Source organism: Choristoneura fumiferana, chromosome 22 (genome assembly GCF_025370935.1).
Source record: "Choristoneura fumiferana chromosome 22, NRCan_CFum_1, whole genome shotgun sequence".
NCBI classification, from domain to species: domain Eukaryota; kingdom Metazoa; phylum Arthropoda; class Insecta; order Lepidoptera; family Tortricidae; genus Choristoneura; species Choristoneura fumiferana.
In genome coordinates, this window is record NC_133493.1 from 1,338,676 (window position 1) to 1,351,442 (window position 12,767).

General features: G+C 40.0%; 1 protein-coding gene across 1 annotated transcript in view; it reads right to left on the bottom strand.

Annotated features, from left to right (window-relative positions):
* LOC141440314 (nose resistant to fluoxetine protein 6-like) overlaps window positions 1–12,767 on the bottom strand; it is a 48,569-nt gene that overhangs the window by 12,425 nt on the left and 23,377 nt on the right. The window contains 7 exon segments of the mRNA XM_074104797.1: window positions 1,517–1,667; window positions 2,382–2,561; window positions 3,140–3,325; window positions 4,626–4,723; window positions 4,725–4,793; window positions 11,729–11,816; window positions 12,433–12,535. Of these exon segments, the coding sequence (XP_073960898.1) occupies window positions 1,517–1,667; window positions 2,382–2,561; window positions 3,140–3,325; window positions 4,626–4,723; window positions 4,725–4,793; window positions 11,729–11,816; window positions 12,433–12,535 (875 nt within the window).

Genomic DNA, 12,767 nt, shown 5'->3' on the forward strand with positions numbered 1-12,767 from the left:
AAAACTCGAGCAATACACCCATTTTCCTCTCGACGTATCTATCCACCCTCGCCGTAATGAACTTCTTGGGTAAAATGGCCCGTTTTATGCTCTCGTTGTACAATCTACTATTTCAAATGAAAGAGCAACTGTAGAGTCATTCACGATGACGCGTGCCGTGGTTCTTATTACAATATCATTAATGGCTAATTTTGACAAAATCTCGCGTCTTCGTGGATGGCACTAGGTATAGATTGTTACTACTTCATTTCATTAACTGTCCCGGCCTTCTGTCCCTTCGTTCCTATTAAACAAGCGACTTGAAAATACCGAATCTCAGCGGAAAATCTCAAGCATCCAGGAATGAGATCTCGGAGACAAAAGGACATCTTAAACTCGCAAATTGGTACAGTTTCTTTAATAAAAGCCTGCTAAAGCGAATACAATTAAGCTCAAAATGTTAACTACTTCAGCGAGGACGGAGATAAAGTAGTTTAATTGCTTGTAAAATGGTTTTAGTGCGTAAAAATTCTATCAGACATGTAATTACATTTTTAGTAGCAATGCGTTTGCTTAATGAATCTAAGATTTTTTTATAAACGAAAAAGGTTTTGGGGTATGTTCCGGTGGTCTATTTTATTTGATAGGACAATATTATATTTCGAACAGCTACACCATTATTTGATTACCTTCAACGAGCTCATGAGATTTGGATCTATTTGCGGTCACGATCTTCAATTTGTGATCCATCTAGTGAAAAAACCTTTAAAGATCATTAAAGATGACAGACATTCGATCTTTATTGAGCCCCAAGTTAACGAACGTGACTGTAATAATATGCATTTAAGAAAAGTTAACGACTGTACAAACTTCTCTAATAATAATAATAATCTTAGCACGTTACATTACAACCGCTACGTAGGATTGGAGAAGTGAGGCGCGGTCTTTTGCACGCAGTTAATGATTATGAAAGAATAAGTAATTAAATTATATTGACACGGATAAGGATAACTGACGTCTTAAATCGAGTTTAGCTCTACATTATTCGGGAGCCCTTCTTCTTAGCAGCAACCCGACTCGGCGGCTGCTGCAACGCGCACACTGCGCGCCGCCGCTCTGCTCGCGCCTACCCGACGAAACTGACACCGGCGCACAACTACCCGCGTTTTCAATGTCATTTTCGTTGTAACTGTCAAACAACACTAACATCGCTCTGCAAAGGTACAGTCACCAGCACCAATATCTGACACAACAAGCGTGCATAAATATCTGATACGACTCTATTTCTAGGGCCGGAAGGACGTGTCAGATATTTTTGCACGCTCCGTTGTGGCAGATATTAGTGCTGGTCACTGTACGTTCACAATGACCGACGAAGAGGTACCGCCCAACCCCTATCCCAGTTAATAAGTAATTATTAGAACTATTGGGTTCAAAAACTTAAAATACAATTCCTGAATTAAAAAGTAACCATGTGTTTCTGTATTCCGAGGTAAAAGCAAAATTCCCCTATTCTTCCGGAGTCTCCCAAACTTACCATAGACTCCCTGAGGTTCCACTTCTCGGTCTGCGCGCGATGGTAGAAGTAAGCCGTCAGTACGCCGAGGTGGTAGCCCGCCCAGTTACCTTGGGCCGAGACGTACGCGTGGTAGAAGGTGTAGTTGTACCCGAATATGTCGCGGATCGATCTGAAAACATTTACCATCATCATCATCAAGATGATCGTCATTTTTACAGCTATCAACATCGTCATTATCATCTTAATCGTCAAGAATTATAACTATCTATTTATCATCATTGTTATCTTTGTCGATTACAACTACATCGATTACAGAAGCTGCGTATAATGGTTTCAGCAGCAAAATCTCGATTTGCGGTCAGCGTCAGATCACCTTAGTGCCTTTTAGGTACGTCACACGCAATTTCTATCATCACATGATTATCTCCGCCATCGTCACCATCATGATTATCATCATCATCACCATCGACTACACCGTAATCATCGTCATCATAGATCAATATATCAAAGATCTACAACAGTTAAAACACTGCTATTATTTTCTTTATTAGCAATTACACTTGTTCAATGAAATCTTAGATTTTTTTAAAACAAAAAACGTAGAATTCGGGACGTATCTCCACTTCTGATAGTTGTGATACATAGCACCACACGCAATTGATTACGATTTTCAGCTTGTTGGTTGGATTCCTGCGCCTAGTTTCTCGAAGCATATTAGTATTTTATCTCATTTTCCCGTACAATTCATGAGAATAAGCTTTGAGAAACAGGGCTCTGGTGGCTAGGATAGTATGACATCAAGTCATAGGAGGTGCGGGTTCAAGCCCTATCCAGAAAACCAATCTTTTTCCTTTTTAAATAATCCTAAAAGACTGCTACTTACTCAGGGAACAAGCTGACTCTGATTGGCAGCAGGTTCATGAAGTAGCTCTGCAGGAAGGGTATCAGCAGCGAGACCACCATGATGACGCTCAGCACCGGGACCCCGCCGCGCGGCCAGCGCCAGATCACCAGTAGCACCACCAGCGTCACCAGGAACAACTGGGTATCCGTGCCGAGGTACCTGAGGGGAGGAATGCTTCAACTGGAAAGGACTGCTTGCACTATGATGTATTTAAAAAGGTTGCTCCTGTCACAAAAGTTTTTATAAGAATCTAAGCACAATTTTCGCGAAATTAGGTACATGTGCGATGCAATGCAGTAATCATCATGGACGGAATGCGGGGCATGGGTGGATGGAGGCATTGGAACTCCAAGACAGAACAACGTAACCTAGCAGTGTTTGGGATTGTTATTAGTTCTAGGGTGTACTTCAATCAAGAATTTGCTTAACCATTAAAACATATTTTTAGTTTTTTAAACTGGGTACTAATAATTATACGACCATTTCTGCCTGCTGGAAGGAAAAATAGAAGAGAGACGAGGCAGAGGAAGACCAAGATTGACCTATTTGGACCAGATGAAGGAGAAACTGTATGTCGTGTCGCATCAAGAAGTCAAACAGCTGGTCAAAGACCGAGCGGAGTAGCAGTTACTACACCGACAAAAGCGTAGCTGTTAAATTTAGGAAGGAGAAGAAATTATATATTTATTAAAAAGTAGCTTAAATATTATTTAATATATTTGAATGCAGCAACTTACCAAGCTTGAGGCAGACATAGGGTCTCGAACGGGAACAGATTCGGCATTAGGATGACGAGCTGCCACCAGTTCTGGCGACAGATGTCGCGCTCGCGCTTGACCACGGCGTCCCACATGGGACCCGAGCCTATATGTGGCACCCAAGTCATGGCCAGACCCATAACCACTAGTACTGCTGGCATTAACCTGGAATTTAAGGAGTTTTGGTTAAAATATAGTTTCATCAGGCCAGGGTAGGCCAAATAGCACGGCGGATAGATGGCAGTTGGGGCCGCAAAGTTCTGGAATGGAGACGCGGATCAGCAAGCGCAGCGTAGGACGTCTACCAACGAGATGGACGGATGACCTGGTTAAAGCCTCGGGTTTACGTTGGAGGCAGGCCGCTTCCAACTGAAGCTACTGGAGGTCTATGGGGGAGGCTTATACGTCCAAAGTGGGTGGACGTTCTAGGGCTGATATAATGACTATGGTAGTTGCATCATAGATTAAAAGGTAATGGTAGTTTTGTGTTTGACTATGACCTGTTGAGACCATAGCGTTTCAAAAGGATAACCATGTTCTTTCGATCCATGATTTTTTTGAAATTTATGCACAATATTATAGTGGCAGAGGATTGCTTAGCTTGCGATATACTCGTAGTTAACACGCGCTAGCTATAGATACAAGAGGAAAAAAAGTTTTGCTTGAGAAACATTCGATTGTGGCCCGGAGTCACGAGTGCTGCTGAGCTGCTCCACCTCGCGAAGGACAAGGAGAAATATTCTGAGTTGATGGCCAACCTTCAGTAATTGGAGAGGCACTACAAGAAGAAGAGCTATAGATACAGTCCGTAGCCTCAGTAGTCTTTCACGCACCACTGCTGGCCGAAGCTGTATCCATTGCAAGTCAATTTATCGCTTGAAGTTTTTTTTTTTATTCCACTGGATAGCATTCGAGCAAGTGGGTCTCCTGATGGTAAGAGTCTCAAGTGCCAGTAATTTCACCGGCTGTCTTACTCTCCACGCCGAAACACAACAGGGCAAGCACTGCTGCTTCATGCCAGGATTAGCGAGCAAGATGGTGGTAGCAATCCGGGCGGACCTTGTACAAGTCCTACCACCTGCAAAACCTTGCCTTGTTTACCTTGTTATTTTATTTTAAGGAAAACGTCGTGAATCTACATCGATGATTATGTGTGACGTTCCCAATTCGCGTTTCGACTTCGACATGACGCAAACTAAGTATTCGTTTGGATAAGTATGTAACTAAATGTAAACAAAACAACGTCAATTCGTGTCTTAAATACTGAAATTTCGCCATTAAAGTATCTAAACATTTACATTTCTGTATTGAAATACACTAGTCTAGTTTATATCACAATGATAGGTAAGTAAAATGTTTAAAATTATTGTATGTACCAAATCTAGCAGCTGAAGTTTGTTTACATTTAGTTAAATACCTATCCAAACTAAGTATAGCAATATCAGAGTATGTTTAAAACACTGACCTCAGCCACCTGTTGACCAGGGCCATGGGCACGGTCTTCAGGGAGAATGGGTGGGTCTCGGCATGCACCAGCATCTTGTATGCCATCAGGAAGCCCCCCCATCACGAAGAATATCTGCACGATCACGCGCGCGTTGAACAGGAGCGCTTTGAAGAAGTCGCTGTACGACTGGAAACAAAATTGTTTTTTGACAATCATTATCAGCATCATCATCATCGTCATCATTGTCATCATCATCATTACCATCATCATCATCATCATCATTCCAGACCGTAATTCCCACGCGGGCCCAGTGCAGATGGGGAAATTCGCACCACACAATTGCATTGCTTCGTAGGTCGTACAGGTTTCTTTGCGATGTTTTCTTTCATTGTAAAGCTCGTGGTGAATTTCAAATGTAATTTTGCGCATGAATTTCGAAAAACTTAGAAATCCGAGCCCGGGTTGAACCCATGATCTTCTTGTAGACAGGTCAAAGGTCAGATACTAGGTCACCGCGACTTTTAAACGGATTTTTGTCAAAAGTACATTGTGATTAAGAGCGGCAAGTAAGGAATTACGAACGTGACTCCATCGATGCCCGAATTGAAATATTGTACTTTCTAAGTCGAGCTTCGTAATTCTTATGTCGCCCGTGAAACATACAATATTTTCGTCATTGTGAGTAAATAAACCAATATAATTATAGCCTTAGCAAAAGTTTTCATTCGAGTTGAGGTTGAGGTTATTTAACCTCAACAAAAAGAGAGAAGAAGAAGTGTTACGGATTAGCCCGAAAAATGACGAGCTAAACTCGATTTCAGACGTGAGTTATCCGTTTTGTTATCATTTAAATGAGTTAACCGCTTTGTAAAATTAACATTTTCCCCAAAGAAACGTAAAATTGTTCAAATCTTAAAATACCTGCCTTTTAAACTTACTTAACCTGTTATTAAATACTTATCATTATACAACCTATACGTTTTTTTATGAAACTGTTCTTTGCATACGAATTTCGACTACGGGAATATGTAAAAGTATGTAAAGGCTTCCGACTGTATCACGACTCGATATATCCGATATTTCTTAACACATGATAAATTTAATATTCCTTCCCATCCTCAATTTGCCACTTCCTCGCCGTGTGGCAATCGACCTTGCCTGGCAACGTTACCAAACGGCCAGTTCTGGCAATTCGACTAGTGCTTATTGCCAGAGGTCAACGCACAAAGGTAAAGGTAAACATTACGAGTATGTAATAGGTTGGACGGCAGTGAGTGAGTAGCTCGCGGGGTTCCGTAGAATGAGGTTGTTTGTTATTTAAGTAATTTATGAACAATCCAGCTAAAGATGTTCAGTTAGTAGGGTTTTGTAATGATTTTAGAGCATGATTACTTGAATCGGCGTCATGTATTTAGAGCGCGAAAGGGTCTGCGACCCACCGAACATCTCTCCGTGTACCTCGTCTGCGCAACCACGGCCACTCTGACGAGAGTGTCCGACCAAGAAAAGACGAGAGATTTAGAGCGCTTTTTGCCGAAAATATTTTTTCCCAAATAATCCATTTTCCAACTGTCTCATTATCGACGAACGTTTTTTTATGAAAATCTCGCACGAAGATATTAAAAGAAAAAAAAAGTAGGAATACGTTTAAAAACGACAAACCAACATCAATATTTTAGACTATCGCGGTCATTACTAATTTTATGATTTAAATTCGGGCTTTGTTCCGCGTACCTTGATTTTAGAGCATATAGCTATTCAGGATATATTTCAGGACTGCCCTGTAGTACCATATAGGTTAGGTTAGTTTTATGACAATTCTGAAGTACTTGCAGTTGGAAAAAAAACATTCGTCCGTCATCCAATAAGCATTGCTAAAAATCAAAATTATTTACCATGGTATTATTTAGTATTCTTTTCGAACGGATTAAATCATACAAAGCTGTCAGAGTAAGCGAAGGTTTGTTGTGGTTTAAAGTATAATCAAGTTTGACTCATACTGTCCCTTTCACTCTCCTATACCTAACCTACCTACCTAATATTTATTAGGTAAGCGAGAGCGGAATGGCGCGATACGCAGGTCGAATTTCTAACTTCAGTGTATAGGCGCGATGTTTCTTTTGGATTTTCGTTAACATTAAGGACCCCGAGTGCAACCTGCAGCGAGGCATCGCCCCACGCATTGAGGCCAAGGGCGCGATTAGACAAACTGGTTCTGCTCACGTTTCCACATCACGATTTTAGTGTGTTATTAGTTTCGTGTTTTAAAATATTGTAAAGATGGCACTCAAAAACATATGGCAGAAGCCAAAACGCTATGTAGAGATGTTAAAGTAATCCTATGGATCCTACTTATATTATTATGAGTATGAATGTTTGTTTGTGTTTGTATGTGTATTTTTTATTCCTCACGCTATAACGGTTGCATGTATTTGGATGAGATTTCGTATGGAGCTAGAAGTCCGGAATAGGTAACACATTAGACTAGAAATTAGATTTAGATTTGGAAATAGAAATATAGAATCATTAATTTGCCAAAAAATTACGAAAACATACACATTTATCCCTTTATACCTTTATAAGAAATAAGTTCACCTTTGTATATCTTCATATATTGGTATTTGTTAATTTCATGTGTTTTTATTTTATGTAGCTACAAGCGAAGAAGAAGTTTTCTCCGGTTCGGAATTCCGTATGGTGCCTGTGCATGTGCGTTCGGAATTGAAATAAACGTACATGTGTGATGTATTTAGGGAATTCCGAATCGGAATTTCGAGTGTATGTGGCCGCTCTAAGTCTGTTTGTTTGTTATCTCATCCGCATCACGTCTAAACCGATGAACCGATTTAAATAAAGTTTAGTATACAAATAGTTTGAGTCCCGGGAAGGACAAGATAGTTTTTGCATAGTTACCGTTTGCATACTTATAGATAGTAGGAAAATTGTATAGTTCCCGCTGAACGAATTCTACGCGAACAGAGTCGCGGGCAACAGTTAGTAATAATATATAGGAAATAAAAAATAAAATAATTATAAATAGAAAATCTCTATGTATATACCTGTTTTCGGTACTGCTTACTGTGTTGGTGTGGAATATAGAGTTATATTGTATTGTATTGTATTGTTTATCTGATAGCTAAAATAACTGCATTGTGTAATAAATATGTATAATTACTTAATTAGTAATAGGTATGTCTAATTTCAGGTTAATATTGTTATTCGTTTTTTTTTATCATAACAAATAAATTTTACCCTGAGTAAGATTTATTATTTTTAGCATTCTAGGCGCTTTGGTGTTATACTGTAAGCCTAAAATGTAAACTGTTATAAATAAATAAATAAAATAGGGTACGGTACATTCAAACATTGTCAAATACTTTATGTTTGAATTTATAATCTGTCATAGATGTAAGGCCTTTGATGATTTTTATTTAGTGGGTCGCCGACTTCTATTCTAAGTGGAATGGCTGTAGCGAATGGTTAGGAAATCTGACTGATTTACGGTGTATTTACGCCAAGCGTTGCGTTTGGTTCGTCGCCCGATTAGCACTTGCTGCATTCCGGGGCCACACAACACGCGACAGTTGACATTATTAAACAATATTACCAAGACGCGACTCTAAGGCGAAGGCTAGACGTAGGTGCAATAAATATTGTGGTCTACAGATATTTTTATCACATATTGTGGTATTGATGCGGAAAGCACAAGACCGGCCTGAGCGGAGAGCCCTGGGGGAGGCCTATGTCCAGCAGCGGACGTCTTTCGGGATGATGATGATTCTGGTATTTACTGATCGTGTTGTCTAGCGTATATTGACAATGTGAGGAGGACCTATGTATAATTGCTAAAAGTGGATCCGAAACTTCTTTAAACACGAAGCAATGTTTATTAAGGGTTTTTAGAGAAAATAAAAGTCTATCTTTATTGGAGGATAATTATTGGAGGACCACATTGGAGATTGGAGGAGACACATTAACTTACATATTAAGAAAAGTTCTATAAGAGCACAATTTGTTATAAAAAAATTATGGAATAATCGAGAAAAACAAACAAAAATGCAACGTTGCCAGCTTAGCAGGTATAAACGCTCTTAAGTTGTTTTTATGTAGGCAGCAAAACATTATTTTTATCTGTAAGCGATGGGGAATAATGTTCAATTCATGTTATCGATGAGCCAATCGCAAGCAAGACTGAAACGTCAAACAGACCTCACGACACTAACGCCATCTATTGATATTTCATCTATCAAGAATCGATTTTTTATGTATGTAAAATAATCGGTGGACTGTGAAGTTTTGCAACAGCTTGTTGTGTGGCCCGCTCGAGGGCAGCGTGCCGCGGCAACCGGTCCGGGCGCCAATTGCGTATCACTCGCCATTTCATTCACTGCTAAATGTATCACAATCTTTGCTGACCTAAATGTGACGGACGTATGATTTCAGTTACGACGTTGATTTTAGCATAGTGACAAGTTTAGTGGTTCTTAATTAATTAGATTTTTTTCGATAGCACTTAGATTACTTTTCTCAAAAATGTCCGTAAAAGTTGACATTATTCTTTATATATATCGAAGGTGAAGTGCATAGTTTATGGTCAGCGAAAAATTAAAAAGTTGAAAAGATTGCAGGCGCGCTAGCTCGACAATAATGAATTAGCGCGCCTGCAATCAGTCACAATTTTTAAAAAAAGTTAAAAAGGCCATGGACTCAAGTCGTATACAGACAAGTCTAATGGCCGGTATCAAATATTTTGTTGGAACTCCGGACTTTTTCAATTGGGTCTGAAACAGCTTGTGGTGTTTTCGGTGGAAAAATTCACCTGCAGTTTATTTTTAATGAAAAAAAGCCGGGAAAGCATAAGAAAAATATATAAATTAAATGTTATATGAAAAATATATAAATTATAAGAAAAATATATAAATTAAGTAAATTAAATGTTATAATATATTTAGAGAAAAAGTGTATTCTATTTCAGAATTATTCACCATTTTTGAGAAAAGCTTTATATTAGTCTCGGCTGGAATAGCAATTGCTAGCTTCGTATTACTTAAACGGACTCTCAAGCTCGTCCGTTTAATACTCATACTCAGCCAGCAATTGCCTACTTCCAGGCCACGACAATAATCTACTATTAACTGACCTGACTGTTTTATAAATGTTTTTCAGGATGTTATTATTATTGGTCTTAGATTCAGTGGTGGCTATTATTGGAGGGTAAGCCTTGGTGGCTTAGTGGTTTGACCTATGGCCACTTAAGCAGAGGATTGTAGGTTCAAACCCCCGTGTCTCTGTGTTTTTCCAATTTCATGTAGGAAATAACATTTGAATTTACCACGAGCTTTATAGTGAAGAAAAACATCGTGAAGAAACCTGCACAATGGAAGCTCAATGGTGTGTGTGTGTGTGAAGTTCCCAATCCGCACTGGACCCGCGTGGGAACTATGGCCTCAGCCCTCTAATTCTGAGAGAATAAAGGCTGGCATGATGATGATGTGCTTCCATCATGGATTCACAAGCACAAACTGTCCTCAAAATGGAAGCACACTTGGACGTGACTTTGTCAAATCATTTTGTATGGTGACAGTGAACGTACAAACTGCCCTTACATAATGTTTCATAGGAGCAAAGCCATGAGAAAACGCTAGTTTAGTAATAAATCCGTCCTTTATGCTAATACCAGTAGCACACTAACAATTAAACAAAACCCCGCTGTACAAAATTGCAACCGCAACGAAAGGAAGCGCCAACTGTTAATCGATGCAATTTCCAATTGTTTCCTGCACAATCTGACCGTTATTTATTGCTTTGCAGCCGAACGGAATAGAATTGAACATTGCATTTAATATATTTAGCTGAATGAGCGTAAATAGGCTCAGAGTTGCTCAACGAGCTGTGGAGAGAGCTAGCTATGCTTGGGGTTTCTCTACGGGATCGAAACAGAAATGAGGAGATACGTAGAAGAAGGGTCACCGACATAGCCAAGCGCATTGGCTCGTTGAAGTGGCAATGGGCAGGCTATGTAGCCGTTGGGGCTGAAAAGTTCTCGAGTGGAGACCAATGATTGGTAAGCGCAGCGTAGGATGTCCATCAACGAGATGGATGGATGGATGGATGGTTAAAGCCGCGGGTTCACGGTGGATGCAGGCCGCTGCCAACCGAAGCGAGTGAAGGTCTATGGGGTAGGCCTATGTCCAACAGTGGACGTCCTACGGCTGAGAGATGATGATGATGATGATGAGTGTATAATTCTTTAGGTACCAATTGAAAACCACTTTAGACTAGCAAGAAATGAGTTTCTGTTCAAGATAATTTTTAATGCAACCTTTTGCTGTTATTTTTTTTTATCAACTTCATTTCTATACTTAATTTCAAGTCGATGCCATCAACCGTTGGGAGTTCTGTCCTGCGGAGACGATCCTAACCGAACTACCAAGATGTCACTGCCAGATTATTGTATTGTCACGCAACTAACATAAGTGTCCCAAAAGTGGCTTTACGGTTTCGCAATGTAATGCAACTTGCACGTTTCTTATTGCAGCTCTAAACTGGGCTTTACGGAGTTCTGTATGACCTTTTTTAATTAAATAGTTTCTGTCCAATGGGACAATAATACCAGCGTCAAGAAGAGCTACAGATGAGCGGTGTCGAGATTTTTATTCGGGGGCCATTGCTCGAAAAGCTGATGGCTGTTCTGGCAAACACCTGTGGGAGTGATGATCTGATGATAACGGTTTACGTAAATGGTCAAAACTGACCTAAAGTTGTTTGTTTATTTGTTTGTTTATACTCTTTATTGTACAAAAAGGAAAAACAAAAAGGTTACATAAATAAAAGTTGTGTTAAGTACAAAGGCGGACTTATCCCTGCAGGGATCTCTGCCAGTCAACCTTTGAGTGGTAGAGGAGCAATCCAAAAAACAAGGATCGACAAATAGAGCAAAACATTCAGTTCAGTTCAGTCGTCATATTTGCGCGGACCAAAGTTACCAAAGTTATCATAAAGTGACTATATACTCCCGAGTTATGCGAACCCAGGGTTAAATCGTGTTATAATGTGTGAAACTACCGTATCTCAAGCCTGGACCGTGCTAGCGGTCCCTAGATGATTTTATTGGTACTGACCTGTTCGATGAATTCAGGGTTAGCGGTGTAGCCGTACCCGATGAAGATCATGGAATGCAGACCAAGGATCATCACCATCGTGTAAAACCTGCAACAGAACACAGATGTTGATGGAAGATCTCCATGATTCCAAGATCCAGGATTGGAAGGTTTCCGCACAAGGGAGAGTATAACATGTATCTGAGGCTCCCCATGAGGCTGACATAGTCACGTTTGGTTGGTGTACTAAAGCCTCGTTTTATAATATAAGATTTAAAAAAAAAGAAAAAAAAGATCTCCATTTAGTAATACAGTCGAATATATGTTTCTATTTTATTTAATAATTTACTATCTTGTTGCTGTTAGAGCGTTTTCGCACTAATGATCCTGCCAATAAGGCCCGAAGTGTCGTAGAATTATTTTTCGTCGTCGTAGAAATCACGTCACGTCTAGTGCTTAAATTATTTACTATACAAATAGTTCTACGACTTCTCCGCTCCTTCTTTTCGCTCTGTTTTTTTTCTGGCCTTCTGTTTCCACTAGAGAACCAGGGGCCGTATTGTCTAATGCTTGGGCACCTGCGTTAACTATCTCTCTCTACCATTAGGAAGCGGCAAACGATAATGATCCCCAGCGTTCGACAATAAGGCCTCGATTAGAAACAACAGACCAGAAGACGCTGGGTTTGGTTCTTTTTTTCTATTGTTTTGTATTTGTTCACTTACCTCATAGCCTGGAAGCATTTGAACACACCACCGTCAGCGCTGCCTCCATGCTTCAGAGCTTTCCAATTCTTCTGGATGCAGAAAGCCATCATGAGTTTATTCTCTGTAAACAATGCCCAGTTAAGAATACGTTTCTGAAGTAGTGGTTTGAGACTACCATGGTGGATTCATCATCATAAACTTTTACGGGAGCTGAGTTGTTTATCCACCCGCTCGAGTCTAACAGGGCTAACAATTTTTACTCTTTTAGACTCCAAGTGCCAGCTAAGCACCAGCAGATGTTCCTGCATTCCCACTTCTGGCCGGAGGGTGCGGTTTTCCGTTGCTTTAAGGAA